Source organism: Varroa destructor, unplaced genomic scaffold (genome assembly GCF_002443255.2).
Source record: "Varroa destructor unplaced genomic scaffold, Vdes_3.0 BEIS01000005.1, whole genome shotgun sequence".
Lineage (NCBI taxonomy): Eukaryota > Metazoa > Arthropoda > Arachnida > Mesostigmata > Varroidae > Varroa > Varroa destructor.
Window position 1 is genome coordinate 11156808 of NW_019211458.1, and position 23174 is coordinate 11179981.

The 23174-nt window shown below is 38.6% G+C and overlaps 1 protein-coding gene and 1 long non-coding RNA gene across 4 annotated transcripts in view; one reads left to right on the forward strand and one right to left on the reverse strand.

Moving 5' to 3' along the window:
• Positions 1 to 1347: 1347 nt before the first annotated feature.
• The window catches only part of LOC111251254 (synaptic vesicular amine transporter-like), a 33763-nt gene continuing 11936 nt past the window's right edge, over positions 1348 to 23174 (reverse strand). The window contains exons 6-16 of the mRNA XM_022807668.2: positions 21652 to 21747; positions 19852 to 19941; positions 19285 to 19337; positions 14117 to 14192; positions 11289 to 11384; positions 10665 to 10743; positions 7479 to 7530; positions 7179 to 7242; positions 5703 to 5825; positions 5184 to 5314; positions 1348 to 2347 (exon numbers count right to left, since the gene is read on the reverse strand). Of these exons, the coding sequence (XP_022663403.2) occupies positions 2309 to 2347; positions 5184 to 5314; positions 5703 to 5825; positions 7179 to 7242; positions 7479 to 7530; positions 10665 to 10743; positions 11289 to 11384; positions 14117 to 14192; positions 19285 to 19337; positions 19852 to 19941; positions 21652 to 21747 (899 nt within the window). The 3' untranslated portion in view covers positions 1348 to 2308. The remainder of the gene's footprint in view (positions 2348 to 5183; positions 5315 to 5702; positions 5826 to 7178; positions 7243 to 7478; positions 7531 to 10664; positions 10744 to 11288; positions 11385 to 14116; positions 14193 to 19284; positions 19338 to 19851; positions 19942 to 21651; positions 21748 to 23174) is intronic.
• Positions 6929 to 22929, forward strand: LOC111251256 (uncharacterized). Of its 3 annotated transcripts, none has more exons than XR_015329503.1 (6): positions 6929 to 7362; positions 7603 to 7673; positions 8565 to 8683; positions 9321 to 9454; positions 18488 to 18787; positions 22314 to 22929. It is a non-coding gene; the product is annotated as an uncharacterized LOC111251256 (long non-coding RNA). The 3 variants fall into 3 exon arrangements; XR_015329504.1 differs by lacking the exon at positions 18488 to 18787 and adding an exon at positions 12916 to 13051 and having other exon boundaries at positions 6936 to 7362; positions 22314 to 22928; XR_002673690.2 differs by lacking the exon at positions 7603 to 7673 and having other exon boundaries at positions 6931 to 7362.

The window sequence follows — 23174 nt, forward strand, 5'->3', positions numbered from 1 at the left end:
AGGATTTGTTCGCCGACGGACAGTCTTGCCTAACTGATAGATCGAACTGTGGGGATGGGATAAAAAGGAAAGACTAACGATCTAATAGGACCAATTTGTCATTGTCCGAAACCCTTAAATCGCGAAGGCTGTCCGTGAAGTAAAAACCCTTTATATACATTTGCGACACATACAGCCATACATGTATACATATTATTCGCTATTCGACTAACTAGAGAGTCTGAACAAAGCCGCTATTAAACGTGCTCGCTATCGCCTGAAGCTATACATAGCTAGATACATACACCACACTCTCAATAATTAAATACCTTCTTTAACATTCCCTTTTCTAGGCTTTGTAATAAATTTTTCTATTTTTTTTTCCATTCATACCGTTTTGTATCACATACCTAAACTGAACCACACCCCATAGCTGTTATTAAAATTTTATTACAAAACCACTTCCGGCTTAGCATGACTACTTATTTAGACCAGCTGTAAACATCATGAACCTGAAATATTTGTTCTATATCAATTTAATATTCAACTGGATCCAAAAAAGACACATACTCACAAAAACTGCACACAGCTTAATTACAAACTTGAGTGTTTTTATTGCCTCAAAGAAATGTTTATCATTACGGCTTAACTTGACTCCGTCCGTGCTGAGCCAGCTGCACATCGAGGTGCCTACCATCTCTTGGAAATTGTGGCCTCTCTTCTCATTGTCCTTTGGCCAGCGTTTACACGCTAAGCATTACGGCTGAAACCTATTAGCGCTAAATCTGCATAAAATGCTTTCGTAATGAATTTTAAAATTAGCCAAAAATATAAATAGTTCGATAAATATTCGATGCTCTAAAAAGTATGCAAAGGTGTCAACGAATCGATGTTTCTGACGGTTTGCAGTAAACCTTACGAGAATTACGATCGAGTTTGGTATGAGAGTAGTTACTAAAGAGAAACATAAAATATATTTATGTCAAAAAGATAAATTAGGCATGATTATCTGAATTTTTGGAGCATTTCAAGATATTACACTTAGAAATAACAGTGATCAAGCATAAGCACGGAATACCATATATCTTGAAAAATATCAATTTAAAGGAAAAAGATTGGAAAATTTTGAATTGCAAATTGAAATAAGTGAAAGGATTTCGACGTCTTTTGTTTCCTTTTTCTTTTCTAATCTAAACCTAATCGCTATCGAGATCAATTGAAATTACGCCGAATGACAAATCTGCATTTAAAAACACCTAACACACAAATTTTGAATTCATATACCCTTAATAGGGCTTCGAATGTTTCGAAGCTGGGAAATTGACTGGGAACACAAATTCTGCATACTGTTTTTTGTGGTGAATCAAAAATATGTATAAATAAAACTGTATGACCTTTGTTCCCATTCGTTTATTGTTTTCGCGCTGCATTATCCATTTATTTAATATTGTTTGTGGTAAACAACAACTGACGAGTTCCGTACGTTCCTAATGGGAGCATATTATACACGTATAATAATGTTAAACTAAAATCTTCGACAAAAGCGAAAACCTGGCGGCAACTTAGGCGGCAAACTCCGGTGAAATGAACCTCGGTTCATTAAAGCTGACAGGCTCGAAGCTTCTAAATCTGGCCGTGACGTCCCATAACGACCACTGCTGCTGCCATGCATGCTCCGTCTGATTCATTAATTTCGGGCGGGAAGACTCTGACAAGCCAAAGGAAAACGCTGCTTTACGAAAATCCCATTCGATAGGAAAGGCAAAAACGAGAGGAAATCTAAAGGAGTACTTCGGAGCTTCATATACGTATGCAGCGCAAGGGCCCCATTGGTTCGCTCTATGAACCAGCAGGCCCAGGGAATATCTTTCAGCACCGTCTATTACTCCCAAATATCCACTCTGGAGCATGCATTTCGTAGAGAAATAGATCAGTCAAGTAAATGCACTTTACTTGATGAGTGAGATGAAATTAAATTGCTTTATTTAATCAAACAAATAGTCTTTACTGGGGGAAGGGGGGTAAACAGAAAGGTTCGGATACGTAAATAACTAGACACGGCTATAAACGGCATTGGTAAAATTATATGTGACAATAATCATTAAAGTTCCACATAGTATTCTTGTATAAACATCGGAATTTGCAGAAAAGTTTGAGATCTTGGTTTTGAACGAAGCATAAGTAGGAGGGTTGTAGATAAGTGACACTAGAAGAGTCGTGTACTGCCTAACATTGGTTTCGAAGCTAAAAGATTGTATAGTAATGAAATTAACTTTTGACAAATACTCTTTCTTTAGGCAGTCTCAACTTGTGTGCTTAGCTCACTGTTCTAGCTCTGATCTTTCGAGTCAGCCATTTTGGCATGTACCTAAAAAGAGAGACGGAAGTTTACGTTAGTGATGCAAATCGGCTCAAAATACTGCCATGGATTATATCTTTGCTTCTATCGCTATCCTAAATGCTGTCACGTTAAATGCATCCATATGCGATCCACATAATCCTTGTATATCTCTAATCCATTTATCCGTTACAGGAATTACGTCTCCGTAGAGTGGAGGTGCGGTGACGCGCTAGATCAGACAAACGTAAGTAATAGCATGTAAGTTCTATATAGATTAGAGATCAAACGGATATGTAGAATGAACAGCGGTTTACGTCCAGAAATAGGGACCGAGTGCATACTGTGCTATATAGCTGGAACGTTTCCTCTTGTCTATTCTTAACGAAAGAATTCGCTGTGCGAAATAGATAACGGTTACTGGATGATAGAAAAACATAGAGAAACTATCTTTGCTCATTATAAACATTTGGCCATCGTATTTTTGCACGTTTTAGAATCTAAAAATAGGAAAGTAATGAAAAAAAGCTAAGGTTAAAATATTTCCGTCAACTTTTTCGTACTTAACTTAATCCTATGACTAAGTATTCTATAATACTTATAATACAGTCGATCAATAAACGGCTTTAAAATAACTAGCAGTAGTGATTAAAATTCTAAAAAATTAGGAAATATTCACTTGAAAGTTTCTTTTGTATATTTGAACTGTGCAATAATACACTCAATTATTTAACCTGAAATTCCCCAGATATGCCAAGTTTTTAGTCGGCACACAAAAGAAATTAAGAGGCAGCTCTAAAACGTCTGTATCATACCTTCGACTAATGTTGCACGACGTCTAAATTACTTTTAGCCAACAATCATAGAGGTACTATTATGGGAAATATCTTTTTCATTTATCTCCAGCCCCATATTGTGTAGCTTAACAAAGAACATCTTCGTTTTACTGTGAAGTCAATAAGAGTAATGATGCCCTACTTAGATACCAGAGTAAAATATTATCTTTTTGCCCTTATTTTGTTTTGAATGTTGTAGCTACTCCAGTATTTGGAGTACTTTTCTGTTAGATAATTTTTTTTTCTAACTTGTTCGCATCAATTGTCACCCGCTTATAGCGCATAACTTACAATTGGTTGTAATACCAACAACAAGTTTCTGATGCAGCGATTCCGTAGATGTCGGCCACCGTTGTTACGAGTGTAAGAGAACGATGGTATCGTCAGAATGTTTGAATGAAGAGCTCTATCACCGTTTGGTATAATAACAAGCAAGATAAATGAAAATTGCATCGAACTTTCGCTTCTAGCAAAAAACGTTTTCATACGGAAGCATATAGCGCTTCATCTAGTTATCTAACATCAATCACCGTATAAATAGTTACTGGTGAGGACCATATAAACCGCTACAGATACTGTCCTGGGAGTAAGTAATCTATGAAAGCACCCGGTTCGTTCGTTTTCGACATCGTATAATTAGAGACAAAGAAAATATGGTATACGCAAATACGGGCACAAATTTCACGCGTTCGTATCGATGGCATTTTTTCATCAGCAAGGATCATCGACTGGTAGCTCCTTTGAAAACATGATTCGAGCCAGAGTTCACCAGGTCGCATTATAAAATCGATAGATCAAAAAATCTAGCACTTCAGTTCCGCAAAAACCACTTAGTGCTTTTTTTTTTTTTTTTTTAACTACATCGTCGCTGAAGGAATAACGTCACTTCAATCTCAGAATGCTATACGTGAAGCGTACACAGTCGTATAGCCACCGTCTTGTTCGCCGACATCTTATGCTCCGCGACTGACATTAGTCTATGAATATGGCCATGAACAGATATATTTGTATACATATTAATATATGCGTGCCTTTGATATCCAGGTCATTTTGTGACTAAGACTAGAAAGGAAGTATTTGCTAAAGCCATACCTAAGACAGTGTCAATAACCTTCCAGCATCCGAAGCATCTCATTGCCTTCGGCTTAAATAAGTGCTGGGCCATCCAGTGGTGGAAGCGGGTGGACCGAGTGAACTCAACCTAATTTCGAACAGATGGAACCAATAAGTACCGACCTGAACAGAAGAAGTTCTGAACAGATAACTTTTTTAGTTAATTGGTAAGCTTGGCCTGAGTTGAGAAGGAGCAATTGAAGTAGGCTATTTTTGCGAAACGTATGGAACTGTGCCTTGCTAGTAAAAGACACAAAGGCTACGTCACATGCGGCCTTCGCTCGGCTTTTCATGCCCCCCTCTCTCTCTCTCTCTTTCCTGCTTTGCAAGGGTCGTAATGAACACTACCTGACAGATAGTTGCTTTGAAAAGTTAGCGCAAGGACCAGCCGAATACCTTCTCGCCCTTGGGCCGGCAGCACAAATGCTCTACAGGGAACAACGACGGTATGGAAAGAATTGTTCAAAATGGAAATTGTTGATATTCTATACTTCTCGAAGCGATTTAATATTTGTGACCGCATAAGCCGCCTGTATGTTGCTATGACTGCCGTAGACAAATGTTGGTTTTTAGGGCTTTGAAACAGCAGACCTGTCGGATCATTTGTGTCGCTCAAATGTTTTGGGCTTATTCGTTTCGTTCGAGACACGAGATGGCTAGAGTTAGAAAAGAGTATGCACCACAAAACAAATGCTATTAAAAGGTAATATTGGAACAACCACGGCAGGTCAGTTGCGACGAAAATCGTCGAAAATTTTGCTCTAGGTAGTATACTTGGATTAAATGAGTTTGTAGAGTCAACCTGGAATATAAAATGTCTGCCACTTGTTATGTAGTAACGTCGTAAACTATCTTCTTCAAACGGTTAACCTACTTCTAAGGTTCCAGCGTACGAATAGAATTGTTACACAACTTACCCGTGTAAGAGCTCTTTCTAGAGGCCGTAAAGTTAAGGTGAATGGTGCATATGCGATATTCAACAGGGCTAAAGCAATGATTGAAGTGCGAAATCCGAAAGGACAAATTGTGAGGCCCGCCCATGCTGGACCTGTGCGGACACAAAGACATATACTAATCAATAAATTATAAAAGCTGAAGTCTATCGTATCTGACATTTGATGTCCAATATCGACGATCTAGAGCTTTAGATATGCATCCGAATTGCCCGATCCTATAAATTGTATTTATAAAGAACTCACATGGGACACATACATTTGTTACTAGCATAAAAGGATTGCTTTGTGATTGATATATTCTATAAATATGCCAATATAAGTATTTCGACGCAGCACACAATGTACGTAACCCACATTTGTTCTGAAAGCTTCGTTGGTAAGTTTTATTCTCTGCTGATAGGCAGAATACTTTTAAGCTTCGCCTTATCCCCTATGTCTATTTTTACCGAATAGAATATAAATTACTATCTATTATATTACCAAGTGCATACGCAGCGCAGACTGCGGCTTGGTTTAAAGCGTAGATCATCGAGTAGCATCTTTCATGATACCAAATGTCTCCAAATGAGGCTAACAGCGAAAGGACTGACACATCGGTACAGCCTGCAATCAAACGTGGGACACGCCTTAGTAATTGCGAAATGACTAAGCTAACGATCTACCTACTGCAGGTTGATTTATCAACAAAGCACCACCTGCCATGATTGTCCTTTTTGTGTGAACACTTGTACATCATCTCAAAATCAAGTTCAGGCTACACTATACGCTGCCATCATGAAGACCTTTAAAATGACAAAACTAAACCTAGAAGGTGTTTTGAGAGAGCAGTATTCGTAGAGAAGCTGAATAGGACAATGAGTGATCCTAGTTGCCACATGAAGCTGTAGATGAGCCAGACGCCTGAGCTACATCCAAAAGACCTGAGCCTTGTAAGTATATTTCATACCTTATATTAGCTTGGCTTCGTGACAGATGCGGCCACTAGCAAAGATACGAATGCTGTGTGATCAAAAGCTAAAATAGTATACAGGAGGTAGAGAAGTTGGGGATGGATAGCAGTGGGTTCTGTGATGTTGCTTTGTCGATGAATGCCAGCCAATAGATTCGCTATCAGCTCGCTCCTCCCTGTACACCGATGCGTCAACGGCCGTGAGGCTAAAAACTTATGGCTGACTTACCTGAACCGAGCAGTCAAGCATTCATTCATTCATTAAAGCTTCCAAAAGAGCTCTGTACATCAAGCCGGCTGTCGGAACTTATTCTCGTGAAAACTCCTGATATGACTTAACATTAAATATAAATAGCTACAGTTTGTAGTGAATAAACAGTTAACAACTATAAATGAGAGAAAAAAACAAGTCGAACCCTTTTCAAAGAAAAATCTACAATTACTAACGGCACTGCTCCCAAAATTTTCTGTCCGATCCAGTGTGCTCTCCCTTATTTGATGCAGTGACCTAATCCATGCTTTCCTAAATAATCTATCTCAAAACGAATTACTTATGACGGGATGTAGTCGTCTATTAGTTGTGTAGCTCCTTTAGGATATTATTATTTTTAGAAAAAAAAAACAACATACATCCAGTTCCTACGGAATCACTATTGCACACTGGGAATTGTTAAATAATTGGAGAAAGTCTCACTTGACAGGAGTCACTTGTTAGCAAACATTATAAAATACGTATTACTTAGCAGTAAATAGTTCGATTGAAATCTATTAATTATTCCAGATTTTGATTGTAAATAACTAAACAATACGATGCTAAACCGAATCCATTTCATCCTGTTAATGATATAATAAGATCTATATATATAAGAAGGTAATAAGATTAACATGCTTTTAGCGATTATAGAAATTATTATTAGTGATTGAAGCGATTATAGACAGTAAATATTATTAGTTTATATTAAGAAGTATAAAAGAATGGACGTCTTGATTGCTAATGTTTTACTTACCTATGGCAAGGCCAATAACAAAGTGAGGCACGACTAGTTGTCCTAAAGCAGACACGTGAGCTATCTGTGAAATGGAGCAGTTGTAGCATTGTCAGTATCCGAAAATCTGAACGGTACTGATACAATAGTATGCGGTAACAGAAAAGATCGTTTTTGGAATCACAACTTCGAGAAATTTTGAGACGTAAGTGCCCTGTATAATTAATCACTGTGCCAGCCTTCAAGAGAAAGGCTTTTATAGATTCAAATGTGTGGTTGGTAACCTCAGTTCATTTGATAATATCGATTATAGGAACTTACAAAAGAGAGTGCCGTTCCAATTCCCAGTAGAGATAGAAACATAGAGAAAGCTCTGCAAAATTTAAAGAAAAACATGGTTTGAACATGACCAGTTGTGCGGTTCTTATTTTCGGCGATATGATAGGTTAGAGCATCTCCTAGCGAGGAAAACAGACATTTACAACATCGAAGCCAGGAGACTTTCGTCAATTTCAGGCAAGTATTGGCAAGTAATTGCGAGAAGTTTCTTACCAACTTAACAATGGCTTCTACGAGGTTTTAGATATGTGTAGCCGTATGTAAACGTTAGAGAGGGTAAATGATGGGTCAATGTTGAGCGCTAGTCTAGGTTGGACTGTGTACATGTCTCTGCTTGACCGGCAAGACCCGGATGACTCTGGGCTACAGTTGGTGAGCCATTAGAAAAAACTAGAAAATTGTTTAGTTAAACGATGATCGTACATCTCATATCATCAGGTCTGAATTATGGATATCAGTGCTTTCGACGTTAGTTGTGTTAATTTGTTGCTTGGCAGCAGCGTCTACTTGAATCGTACGCAAAAAAATGCAGTTCTATGATCGACAAGCAGACACAACACCTGCATTGATCTTATTGATCATTAGTAAGCATATAGACCCGTGCTTATCATAATTTGTAAAAAATATCGCAGATCTGAATAACACTTTATACTGCATGATTGTTTTGTTTCTATAAGGCATCATCTTAAGGCTTCCTATTGCGCCTCAGCAGGCTTTATTGAGACACTAAGCTTGCGTCGAGTTCATTACAAAATAAGTTCTGCTTCCGATAGAAAAAACGTAGAGAAGCGCTTCGAAGCATTATCTGATTACAGATGAAGCCACTTTTTTTTTCGATATTTCTAAGACATGTTCGGTCGCCAGTGAGTTAGATTCCTAAATAGATTTATGATAACGGAATGTAGTTGCTATCTACACCGCAGGAGGAACAGGAGGAAGTTGTTTCATTTTGTATCAACAGTAATTAAAGTATATAGTCATTTCTAGAAATCCCAAAGCCGGTACTATGGCACAAGCTAGTAGGAAGTCCGAAGTTCAATGCTAAATGTGATTCATCATATCGATCAGGTGGTGGCCCGCTGTACCATTCAATGGCGATCTCATTAGGAAAGTGCATCGTGTCCGCTATTTCGCCGCTTACCGTCACAACATCACCGCACTTATATAATAAATAATAAAAAAAAAAGGTATGATGAAGACCTGCCTCGCCGAGACTTTTGCCGCTGGCAAAAAAAAAACAAAATACGGCATTTAGTCAAAGCGCATGCCACTAATCGCTAGGTCGGTAATAGGTGAGCTAGATTCTGTTATAATTCATCGAAGTTTTGAGCTCGTCATTATATGGCTCCTTCGCTACATCAAACACCTACCCGTTGGATGGCATATCCACCTAAAGGATGAATATAGAAGCGGTTATTGGGCAAGGCTAAGTTTTTCAATACATTCTGTTTCGATCTAAGTCCATGAACCATTAATGAGGGTGCAGCTCTAGAAAAACCATCTTCTAACATCCTTAAGATGTTTTTGCAGCAGCCGTCTGACAAAATCCTGTGGAAAACCACTGACAAAACTCTGTTCAAGTCAGAAAAAACCACTTTGGTCATCTCAGTGCACAGATTCTCGGCATATCAGTGTTAAAACGATTCATCTGCAACCAACTGATTACATATTGAAAGTATAATTCTCATAGAAAATGTTTTCTGGAGCTGTACACCATTCTTCTGCAATAGGCTTTTGCAATTGGCTACTATTTAATGTCGCTAGCCCAGTTTAAGAGAGCTCTTTGCATCAACAAATCATTTAGCGGTAATCGATGCATTCCAGGCAACACCTAGCCTTTGCAAGGAAAAAATGGACCATAATGTCCGAGATAGTACCGCGTGCGTGCCACCGTTGAACCGATTTGTATTTGAAAAAAGCCAAATGCTTACTTCGCACGCAATTCATCCGTAAAACAGGTATGCTACTATATAAGAGATAGTAGAGCTTAAGAATAAAAGCGAAATCTATGAAACAGAGTACGTTCTCTTCCGCCTGTACTGTATCGGCCAATATTGCAGCTAAAAGCCTCTCTTAGTTAGTTTTAAGCGTCATCGCGAACATTTCTTCAAAAGGAGTGTGGGAAATTGAATTTCACCCGCCCTGGGAAGTCTCGCACGCCTCAGTTGCGGTAATCAGTACGACGCAAGGGCTTATCCGTGAGTGTTTTTACCTCGCGTAGGTAAATCTATTTTGAGTCGTCAGAAACGTAGCTAAAGTACAGTCGAATTTCGCACAAACCCTCTTCCTGGTGTAGAAATGACTTGTATCCACGGCAACTTCCATCCGTTCGTTCCCATGCGTTCTTAAATATATGTACGAGCAGTATCGCCGGCCATTAGTTTACCACATTTTTTAACAAACCACAGTATACACTTGTCAAAGAAGTGGTTAAATTGCTCCCAAAAAAAATAGAGGCTCAGGGCGGTCTTCGTGCTTTTGAAGCTGAAAATGCCATATCTAAGCGTGACGAAGCAGTTTCGAGCGGTACTTTGAGATGTTAAACTCTCGTCCAACAAAATTTGCTAGTCCAAAACTATTTCGGCAGCTTCTCGGTGCAAGACAAATAAGCATTGAAAACACTGCCACCGCACAAGACTTCTTAACTTGAAAAAATGGTAAATTTAATAATCAGGAAAAAAATTATGACAAAGCCTTCGAATAAACAAAGGCCGAAGTTTCCTTGACAACGTAATGGATTTACTTCGTTAAACAATATAGTACCTTAGCCATGCTTTTGATGAAATACTAATCAATAGTTATTATTTTCGAATTAAACATTCACGAAGTCAAGAGTGCTCCGCATTTTGCATTAGAAGGACAAACATCCTATTTACAAACAATCAACAAACTTTCTATTGACGTTTTAAGTAGGATAAGGAAATGCGATGCGATACATTACAGGACAATCCTTAGAATATATACCATAGAAATTTCGCGTGCCTGTTGGCTTCGCGCATGGAGACATTTTTCGATTATTCTTTTCAATGCTTTTCTTTCTCAATCAATTTTTTTCAATGAATCTATTCGCGAGATCGCCGTGAACGATGTAATAAATTAAACTTTACATAGCGACCTTACGAATTCTTTTCTATTGTAAGAAAGTTATCAGTAATAAATTTGTCTAACTTGGATTGATAGCGAGTCACCGTAGTGAAGAAACACGTTCCAATGAAGTAGCCGGCGCTGTCAGGGAGAAATACTGTACCTGTAATTAAAATATTTATGACATTAGTCCTATATTTTTGGGCGTCTATTCACTCTGCAATTCACAAATATAAAAAATATCTTATGCATTACATATTTTCGTTTACGCATAAATAAGTTGAATCGACGCACTAAATTACGTTCGTTCCATGTAGACACGCCATATATGAGCAGGAATCGAGGGCATAAAAAAACGCGAAAAAAAAAATACAATATACAAATATGCGCACTGAAACGCGTATGAAAATATTGACGGTTTCAGGGTTCTATGTACTTCGAATACTGCTGTTAACGAAATACCTCATAAGTAATTATCGGCATGAAATTAAGTACGCTACACTAATCTTCGAATTAACTACCTGTACTGCGGTTTCATTGCTCTGTTTTTTCAAAACAGAGCAATTTCTCTATTATACGATAGTGGTTCAAGCATTTCCTGTTAATTTGTGACTTGTCAATGCCTGGCAATTTGTCGGAAGCTAACTTGGGTATCAATTCGATAACTAAACAAAAGAAGGCAGTGATTGCTAAACCATATATAGTTACCAATTTTCCATCGAGGAGTTTTAAACGTATGGCCGAGTAATACTGGGAGAGTCGGCTCCAGAATTGCGATTGAAGCAGATGACAAAAGTGTGGCACCTATAAAATGAGTCGCAGAACCAAAATATGAACGTTGTATGTATGTACATGCAGCTTCTGCAGGCGCCAGGCCCGGGTTACCTCATAAAGCATCATTCATTAACAGCAAAAAGCTGTAGTTCTAATGACGAGTGGCTTGCTTAGTCAATGATACACAGCTTTCCCCGTCTGTATATAAAATATTTACTATTTGTTCAAGTCTTCTGTCAATGCTTTGAATTTATAGACAGTTTTACGCCCATCGTATGTATTATTTATACCGGTCATCTGGAAAGCTTTAAACGAGCTTTTCTTCAGTTTTTGGCAATGAAACCAGAATGTAGAATGCTGCTTTTTTGCCATTCTTGTTAGAAATTTTTAATTGTCAGAAATTTATTCAAAGGGAAGATTTCCCGAGCAGAGCACTCCTAGTAGTCCTGATTCTAGTACTCCTAACATGAAGCAAGAAGAAACAGAGGTCGAAGTGAACTCTACAACAAGAACGAACTTCATAAAGGTGTGGAGGCAATCATCGATTACCCGATTTCAGTGAAAGCGTTTCAGCTACCCTTTCAGTAATCGAGAAGTCTCAGAGCGAAAGGGAGAAAGAGAAGCAGAAATTTAATGACGCAAAGAGGGTAGTTTGTCTTATCAATGTGCAACTTAAAAGTTTAGCGCCTTCAACGATAACCAAATTAATATAGTGTCATAGTAAAGTGGACTATTTAAATTGGATTTTTTTCGTGAGATCCAAACTCGGCTATCATCTCGTTATCACCTCGTTCAACCCGAACATATTTGATAATAGCTGACGTCTTCAAACCGGTGCACGCTTCGCTATGGCAAGTCTGCTCTTTTGTTCTCGAAAAAATGGCTTCCTTCTCGTACCAGAATAGGTAATTAACACATGCCCGCTATGACGAAGAGAATGATCCGCCTCATATATTATATATATTGCTTCTGCGTCCACAAACAATTACCTATTAGCTATTACCTGGTGGAAAATTCAGTTGCCTTTTCCTGAAAGAATACCGTGCAGACAGAAAAGCTTGTGCAGCTCAAATATATTTGCGGTACGCTGGTTTTTTTTTGCGGATAATATTGCTGTTAAATATCAGTTCAGCCGGCTGGTCCCTGGCGTAAAACCAAGTTTGCCTATGGCCAATTTCGAGCTGCGATAATACTAGATATTTTCGTTTTTACTGGACTTGCTAATCACGTATGTTAGATATGGCTCGTGAAGCGTTTTGGTTTTGGAGGAATAGTGGAAACAATGACTTTCTAACAGAAAGTCATGGTTTCTGCGCATTGAGTCTGCGCATTACGTGCAACTAATTTAGGCTAAATCTAAACGTCTCTCGCCTTTCAATTCCCATTTGCTCTATCTGAAACGTATTACGGTTTGTTAGAAATATAAATCTAATGTTTAGTATAGTTGTTTATTTTCTTCTGACAAAGAATCAAAGCTAAAAAGTTGACAAAGAATCAAAGCTAAAAAGTTTGATGTGAGTTTTCGTTCCTTAATTGGCTGTCGGCCTGGGTGGCGTTGCAGCTCCGGCGTCTGGAGTCTCATGTACTATGGAGTCCGTGAAATGTGCGTTCGGCTTGGTATTGAAGCAATCTCTGCATGACTCTCCAGCATCGTAAGCATGTAGTTTCTTTCATGGAAGACATCTCTCCTTTTCAAGGTAGGCTTTTAGTGGCCTGATGCATTTAGGTAGCAGCTGTCATCCTCCATGTATAGATAGGCGGCTAATTGTCTGAGGAATCACCAAACAATATTTTCTATAACGTCCAAATTCTAAATCGCTTGGTACCAGCCCGGCTACCGCCTCAGTCGTCAGCTGAACAATCCAGGGGATTGACAGGACATACTCTACGAAACAACACCGAATGCTTTATGCTCGTTATTGGCAAACACTAAGGGTTACATGTTATGTTCGGAGCATAACCCAATAACGGTTTATTGTAATTGGCTCTATTTAATAAGTACACATGAAGATTGGCAGCTTTTTAGCAGAGAGTCATTTTACTGCTCCGACTCATTCTTTATTCCTCAATGTATGAAGACCTATTTAGTAATGGCACGTGTATTTACAATTCTCTCCCCCCCGTGAGCTGAAAGCGAACCCAATTATAACGGCCTCTAGGCATTGCAACGAACTGGTTCAGCGTGATCATAAAAAGCCTATGGAGCAAATCTTCATGTGTCATGACCACCATTACTAGTACACACAGTCGCAGTCATTGCAGTACTGTGAGCCCCTTCGGCCGATTAATGTAGAAAAACATTAATCAACAAAGAGAATCCGTTGTACCAAAGGCTTGCATTGTTCACGATGTCAGTTCTTCAAGACTGAGAACCTAATGCTGCCTTCGACTAACTTAATTGCAAGTTCAAAAGGTAAGGTTGACGGAGTTTTGAATGGTAGTTGCGATCTTGTGAGAGCTAGCGTGTTTGTTCTATAAGGTGATTCATAACCAACACACTACAAAGCATACGTCGAAATACCGAAAATAGAATATCATAGTTGAAACGAGATAGCCTCCTACTTATTTGTAGCAATAGCTTTTCAATGAAGCGATGTTTAATGCTTCTTAATGTTTACGTTGTGGCCCCTTTTATTGTCCCTGTCTCAGTTATCCATGCCCCGCGGCTACAAGGTAGAAAAACATAGATACCACAGTAAATTCAGTAGCACAGTCATACTATAATTAGTCCTAATACAAATGAATATATCGTGCAAATATACCTGTTGCAATGATCACGGCCGGTTCAGTCAGCATTTGCGTAATGAGATGAACGTTGACATCGCTTTCTTTTTCCGCCTGGTTGACAAATTGTATATGTTACGTTAACGCTTGTATTGGCTTGTATGTTGACGTTGCTTTTTTATAAGATAATCGTTCTCAGTATGGTGAACTTCGCTTGGCTGCCATAAATGATTTCAAAAATCATCGTTTTTTTTTTCTAATTGCATGTGAAGTTACAAGACATACGCATGATCAAAATGGAAGGTTTCTTTCGTCTTCACGGCAAACGTTTGCCTGATTTCTTCTTTCAGTCACGTCAAAGGTCACGAAAGGATTATATCTATACACATTTCTTTAATACTTTCGTAGTATCTACTGTGTGCTAGCTAATTATATTACAAACTGACCTCGTTGTTACTAAGCACGTCTGATTGCAGTTAATAGTACTGCTTGCTTTTTTTTTCATCATCACAACGCAGGCCTGCTGCCCGAAAATCGATCAACTGTAGTGAACAAAGCAATTGTTGTATACCAGAATAAAATTGTTATGATGTTCTATCTATGTTTTATGAAAAAAGTCCCAGCATGCTCATAAATACGAGCAATTGTGTTGTAAGCAAACAGTCTACTGTTGAAAATAACAATTGCATGAAACGATTAACATTTATTGCAAATGCATGGCACATGGGAAAATTTTGCTGGCTAGCAATTCCTATAGTTGCTAGATACGTTGACATTTTAGAACGTATCTAGGTTTTTTTGCATCCACATTCGTTGTCTAACGATCTCTGCCGCGATATCTGGCCATAAAAGTTCATCCAACTTGCTGATTGGGCCATATCAACAAACATGAAAGCCACTCAGGACCGCAAAAAACGACGTCCAAGAACTAAACAGCTATATATGCCCGTGCATACGTCGCAGCATATTCGTGCATATATGTCTTTAAGCTGATGATTCGATTGGTAGGGGGAAATAGTAAACGTCTTTCCGGTAAACCCACTTACATCTGAGGTACACGGATGCGACATGTGGTACAAAGAGCCTTCGCGGTGGGCTATGCTATTGTACGTACATAAAGGGAGTATATGTTTACGGCAGCCAGAAAAAATAAATGGACTATATTTGCACGACGAACTGGCGTCTGGGATCGAGAGATTATAATAGCAGAACGTAATACGAAGCCTGTACCGAAAAAGAACATCGCTAAGATGCAAAGACACGTATCGCATGTACGTAGTTTGTGCACATACGCATCCAATTAGCAAAAGCTTTAGACGATGATTCTATGTAGGCTCATTGCAATGATATTTACGTTGTGAAAGTTGGGTTACAACAGCATAATTCGCAAATACTGGACAAACCCGAAAGTGAAAGCGTCGGCACGATGGTCTATTCAGAACTGGATATGACCAATTCTCGTTTTTTTTTTTCGACAAATATTCATCCCTCAAATAGAAAACGTATCGGTATATTTCTGAACAACCATTTCTCACTAGATCCATATGTTGAAATATAAAATTAACATCTTTGTTTCTACGATAATAGCGCTGGCGGATGAAATGTATTGTTTTCTTAAACCATATTCCTGACCATTCGTTATAATGAATTTGATGTAAGCTAGAACATGGCGTGACTATATACTGGATTGTTTAACTTTATCTTTGAACTCTTTGAATCTCGGAACTTATGCACATATGTTGAAACCATAAGCAAACTGCCAAAACAAAATAGACAGAACACCTGTCTCTAAGATTCGAGTAGCCTTATTTGCAACAACCGCGGTTCTCTACTTCGTTAAGCTTGAATATTTTTTGCGCTTGTCCTACATTTTTTTTTCGCGTGTTTGCTCATAAGCCTGGGATATCAAAACCAACAGAAGACATCAAACCATTCATCAAAATGGCCCCAGTGAATACAGGCTACGTAGCTGAATTCCTATAAATAATTTCTTTGCGTTTTCTGCGTTTTTAATTATTCCATCTGTTCTTACCTTGCTAATGTCCTGCATAGCTAAAAGTATTGATTTGGTCTTAACATGCATAAGGTTTACGCCGATAACGCTGATGATAGGGATACCGGCAGAGACTTAAGTGGGCTATTCAACAAATAAATAATAAGGTTGATGCCTGACTTCCTGCCTATGCTGCCGTGTTTTTTGGGGGCGTTAATATGGCGAGTTATAGAATGGAAATCAAAACCCTAAAATTTTCTAGGATATTTCCTAGAAAAATTTCTCAATTTTTCTAGGAAATATCCTATTCTGAGTGCGTCATATGACAGCCGAAAGAATAAAAGAATAATCTACTCATGTGGCTAGGATCAACAAGCGCCGAATTTGAATTTCAGAGAAGGCGCATGAGAAACTTTGCCAGAAGCTGTCTTTATAAGTAAAAAGCAACAAGTCAAGTTCCATGTAAGTGGTAACTGTATTGCTATCTGTTAACTAACAAAGATCTAATTTAGTATTTAGTTCGTGTAGGGGACGACCACCTTATTTATCATTAACGAAGAACGAAGTGCAGAGAAAACGTGTCCTTGTCGTTAGAAATCATAGTGGTGTATGTGCAGTATAATCTCACTGGTAGTAAGTAAGGGGCCAACTTAGTTTGATTACATTTTTTAATCGTAATTTACTCAACATCAGTCCGTACCATACCATAAGCATTGTCTTTTACGGGAAAAAGTCCCGGTTCTTTCGAAAAAAAAAGCATATGTTTGTGAAGATGTGCATACATGTGTAAAATAGTTATCAAATGTCAAATATGCAATGCAGTTATGTTGTTTGATATTAAAGAACAGTATTTTCCTTTATTAATATGTTCTTTTTAATTCACCTCGGCGTTGATTTTCTCAGCAAGTCTTTGTTAGTGTGTCGAGACAGACCGCTATTCTATGAAGTGACACACATAGAACTATCGGACCCGCCTACAGAAGCGAACTTCTATTTTAAGATAATTTCATGCGGAACAAACTTTTGCTTTTAGAAAAAAATTATAAAAAAGAATATACGAAACAAAGAGTGTTTGTTTAAAAGAAGTGAGTCGTTTCGACTGGCAATTATGCTTTGAATCGGCTAGAGCTCTATTGTGCCATTGCCAGGCCTGGAGTTCAACCAGCTTCTTAAGTATCTAAAACGGTGTTTTGCGCAGTGTTCTTTTTAAATAATAATGATTCGGTATCTTCGTTAATTTCTAGATTCGTGAATTCCTAGATTTTTTTTTTTTTTTCAATTGAAATAAACATGTCTGAGGTATAAGTTAAGTCAGATTTTGCTTTCACTGAAGCTTCGCATTCATCCCTAAGTTCACAGCTACTACTGGGATTTTACCCTTAATAATTATTTTTACGTAAACAAGGCCTTACCCAAGGTAAGGAACTCCTCCATTCTACATAAACTAACGCTTTGCATTCCATCTAGCATGTTCGGTTTATGTCGTGATGTTGTGGTACGCCGAAACAAAGAGGTATGGTGACGCGGGCTGACTTTGCAAGAGGAGACTTTTGCAAGGAGTAAGAAGTGCTTGGGACGTTCACTATGGGATCATTGCTTTAACAATATTGATTGTCTCAGAGACCCTTAAGGGGAGCTACTATATAAATTTATTTTCAAATATGTTTACTGTAGGGCCAAACGGCGCGGTAAGCCCACAGCGACGCATGAGCAATATCAGTACTCCTTTATCTCAATTGTCGTTCTCGTATGCTATTAAGCAGAATCAGTCTTGTAACGTGCGCATAAATAATGATACTGAAACGTGTTCCCTTTAGATGCTATCTACGTAATTACTTGCTAACATATTGTTGTTAGCACTGGCAGGATAAATTAAGTATGATACTATGATCAACAACACATAAACGTACGTATATTTTACCTGTTTTAAAAAATAACTAGAAATAATTAGACAGGTTTGTGGAGTGTCGCATTGCTTATACGGCCGGTTACAATTAGATACGTTCAAAAGGCGCACGTAATTAAACACCAACAAGTAAAACAGCAGCCACACAGAAGAAAATTTACTTTAATATCCTACATAGCCTTTTTGCAATGGACCATATCTGACAAGATACAACTGCCTGCCCAATTTTACCATACATAGCGATATACTGTCTCTGCAGGAACTTGAGATCCTACAAGAACGTTTTTTGATCTTAGGTTGTCCCTCTCTGTCTACTTTTACAGCCTGAAATCGAACACGTACTGAACAAAATCGATACCACTATAGGCTAGATATAGTAGGCACTATAGATATATAGTACTACAACCGACTTATAACGAATCCGGACTCAGTCCAAATCTGAAGTATTCTCCTTTGATCTGTGTTGGTCGAGACGGTAACGAACAGAAACGACGACCTTTCTCCATGCAGTGAAGCGGGCGTTTGTTGTTCGACCGTTGTTGCAAGATTTGCCTCTCGGACCTGGCTGAATAAAGGACCGCATAATGCTTCAATCATCGCTACCGTTACACCCTCCGCCTTTAATGCCTTCTCTATATCAAAGAGTCCAGCTTTCGAGCGAAATTTAATGGAGCAGAAATGTAAATTGCGCTTCGTAGCTGGCAGTAGCCCGATAAAAGTGGCTACGCCTCAGGCTACCGAGAGTCTTCGACGTTACCCCTTATCTTTTCATTACATTCTCCCTACAGTTCGTCTCTCTCAAATGTCAAAGTAAGTACAACTTCTATTCGTATTGGACAAGTTAATGTTAAACTTATGCATAATCGATACAGTAGTTTGAGAACGAGGCGTTGCACAATGTGGCTACATGTAAGGACAAATGAAGGCAGGGATATCGCTTTAACGAGGTAAGGTAAGGTAAGGTAAGGTAAGGTTGGGCTGATATATAGACATGGTTTCGCTTGTGAAGTGGATTCGTGATCGAGTGCGTTGAAGAGAGTTTTTAAGTAAGTACAGGAGAGTTTTTAAGTAAGTACAATAAAATAAGATCATAAGAGAATCGTATGTCTATGATGTCGTGTCGACAGAAATGGATTAAATTAAATCAAGGCTTACTAAACTATGGACAGATTAATTATCGAATTCAAAGTCATAGTAATTTGTTTTTTTTAACCCTAATCGGATACACGAGCCAGGAATTTATTAGTATTACGATAGCAAAACAACTGGCCATTGGCAATGAAGTCAACGTCGTAGAAACTTCGAACCTGAATACACTCGTAGTCGACTTGATTTACAAGAGACGACGTCACAGTGATGGCTGAAATGAATTGGCCACACATGTTAGCTTTGTTTTGTGTGCTTATCAGTTTATATCATGTTTATCTAGTGAAGTTCATTTTTAGTGACTGTCAATGAATGTATGGTAAACGCGAGCTAGTTTTCGAAACACGCAAGTTAGCCTTGCGAAAAAATATCTTTCTATACATTCGATCAAAGACGGCTTTCCGTTGAGCTAAGGAAGAATTACATATACCTTAAAGTACGACTAGTTAAATTTAAGCTTGTTTCATTTTCTACTGCTGTGTTCTAATGATCACTATTTTCTATACCAAGACATATTTGAATGCATGCAATACGTCTGCATTACCTGTTCGATGCTTCTCGTATTGTCGTGTCGTCATTGAACGATTGAGCTATGTTTTAATGGTTAATCAGAGGAATCCAGGTCAATAATAATGCGAAGATCAGTAAGCTCAATACTATTAGCGTCTGCAATTCATTTTCTGAACTTTTTTATGCTGTTATATTATCCATGCATTCAAGAGACTTACTTAGCACAGGTATGATCATGATCAATACGCCAATGAAAACGGCGTTCTTCCCCAGCAGATAATATATAATTCCGCCATATGGATAGCCCACTGAAACAAGCAGAAATTTATTATATAGAGTTATCCTCAAGCATCAACTATTCAGCCATACGTGCGCATGTCTGTGCTTAGTTTCGGACCTTTACCGACGGAAACGATGCTAACTTCAAACGGAGAGAGTGCCCCTTCTCAACTAGCAAATTTCGAAAGCCTATAGTTATGTTTTACACCTAACGAAAGCTAATTTAAATTAATTATGATAAACGCCAACTTGAATCGCCTTACGGAAAACATTACGAACTTCAGGCGATCCCAGATCCCAGTTTCCAGACACCGCTACACATTCTAGGCACTGGTTTCAGGGTTTCTAATTTGCCTAGTACTTACTTACTTAGTTGTTAGATTGGTACTTAACTGGTTGATGACTACATTTCGCAAAGGCATTTTCTGTATGGAACCAGTTGGAAAAGTCTTTATAGTATTCAAATTCGTCGTGCAGAAGTCAGACAGGTAGAGATTAGCCTTGGGCTATTACGGAGCCGTTACGGTCGGAAGTCTTAATGACCATAGAAGTAATGTATTTTAACCGCTTGATTCGTCGTATAACCTTCGTAATACTGGTATTCAGCCTTTAAAGATAAATTCGGATGGGCAAGGGCCATTATGGTAAGCTCGGTAGCAATTGATCAGAGTATACAATGGGGGTCTCAACCTCATCAGAGGAACGAGCGTAGCTGTAGGATAACCGCGTAAATTTCGACTCAGTTTCTTCGCACGTGCGCAGGAAGTGCATGGGTATTTTTACTATTAAGCAAAGCAGTGATAAATTTTCAAGGGCTGATTTGCACCATTTGCCCTTAACAATCGTCCGTTTTAATTTTAGGTTTTCTTTTATTTGTCCTAAATAGATCGCCAACGATGGCTGGCAGGCTACTACCTCTCAGTGATTGTTGAATATTTGCTGGCTTCGTTCGGGCCAACATTGAAACGCCGTTTTCATGGACGTATGATCCATTATATATGGTTTAGATAGCTAGCGTATATATGCGGGGTGTGATGGGTCATGCTTCGGCAAAAAGTAGGGCTCTAGTCACCACTGACCTAACGATATTCGGCATATAACGGATGTGATCCGTTTTCAGACCATGACCCAAAATAGCCCCACTGCAAGCTATTAATCATGTCAACAATCTGATATGAAACTATGCTCATGTTGCTTTTGCTATCCATATACAAGGTATTGCATGTGATAGTAATAAAAATTTAAACACTAAAGCTTTGTATTAATTATCTAACCAGCAGTAACTAGAATTGGCTGCGAAACCAGGATCTTTTAGCTCCTCAGGGTGCCTAGATATAATCATTGTCACGGAGGATGGTTTGATAAACTAAAATAGTAGATTACATTATGTAAATAGTAAAAGCATCCATGTTTTTCTCAAAATTACACCTATAATCCTATCACGTCTTCGAGTGTTGAATAATGAAGAAGAAGGAGAACAGATCACTAATAATGAGCTTAGAGAACGTAGAAATTGTTAATATTGACGCAAAAAATGCTTATACACTAAACCAATCAAAGCAACGTAATTGGGGCGCGGGGACGCAACGTAATACATAAAAATTGCACAGTTCGAGAGTCGTAAATTGTTACAATTTATAGTTACTCCGAAAAAAATATACACTTCAGCTAATTGGTTTAAATTGAGAAATGCGTATTAATTAGGAGGCTCATTGCTGGCCTGAAACACAAATACGTACCAAGCACACCCATTGCGACTGCACCCATACCGCGGCCGATAATTTTCGTGCGAAGCTCTTCATCATCACTGTACGTTTCAGCGATCGAACTTAGAGCTGAAAATAAGTAATAAGAACTAATTAATCGTCATCGAGGATTGTCTGCCTAAAAAAAGCCAAGATTTTCGAATTATTTCGCACAACACATGTTTTACACTTGACAAATGCAGTAGCGCATCAGGTAATTTGTTAGTTACCTGTTGCCGAGTGAATATTGTTCTATATGTGTGGCCAATCGTATGTAGTGTCCTACAAAACAATGTTGGTAAACGGTGATCTTGAGATACCTTCACTGAGTGAAAGCCAGTAGAATTAATAATAATGCTATGTCGCAGTATTTGCGTCGCAAATGCTGCGACATAGCATATATAGAGAAAATAGCATCGACTGTAAAACGTTTTAACTTCAGTGTTACCTAACGTACATAATCCGACAGAGGTAAAGAAACTAATCTCGTAGTACATACAGTCAATGACCAGATAGTAATTTCCATACCAGTGCTTTTCAAAGAGGGGCTGGCCCATATGCGTGATCTGCTCACGATTGAAATAGCCGTATTTTTCAACTTTGCACCACATGTAAGTTCGCTATCGAAGGTGTCATTTACGTTTGTCCTTACACAGAGTAAACAAGCAACAACAAAGGTTCGCAAATCGGAGCTGGACATGTCCTTGCCGAAGCTTTCGTCGTTGACATCGAACGTGTACCTAGGCAGAATAATGTGACTCCACTTATGCTATCCGCAATATCTAGTTGTGATCGAAATGCATAACGGATGCTTCGATGAAAATATATCATGGCATCAAGTACACGGGCGAAGATTGATGCTTACTACGAAAAAAATAGGCCGAACGAACTTGCATAAAACACGAATCTCACCGCTGTTGTTCCTCTTGTTACCGATTCCGTCCCGTAAAACAATTTCTTAAGTAATGCTGGATTGGACCCAACAGAACGTGGCCTTATGAATCTGGGGCTCGGCCATGACGGATGGACTTTATTCCGCCAATACGACCAATACATGTAGAACATACATAATGACACAAATGAAAAATTGTATCATATGAACTCAGTGGCGATCTCTTCAACCACATAAATATATTAGCGCAGTATTGAAACTAATAATTGGTAACTAATGAGACTGGTGAATGGGGCAATCACAAACGATTGTTATTACCAGAGAGTAGCCCAGAAATTCTATAGGTGCCCTTAGTGTTGCGAGGGGGTTTCCAGCGTTAATGGTGGAACAGATTTGCAACTTCAGTACGTTTCGTAAAATAAACCCTACTCGTATACATGCTTTGTTGGATACAGTACGGTCAACTCAAATTGAAAATAGGCACTTAAGACACCTCTAGCGCTGCGTTCGACAACTTCAAGGTTGTCTTCGCAACATCTAGACGACGTATTCGTAATGTGTCGGCTTCTCAATACTTTCAATGTGTCATCTCTTTCATGGAAATACTATTCTAACATAGAAACAA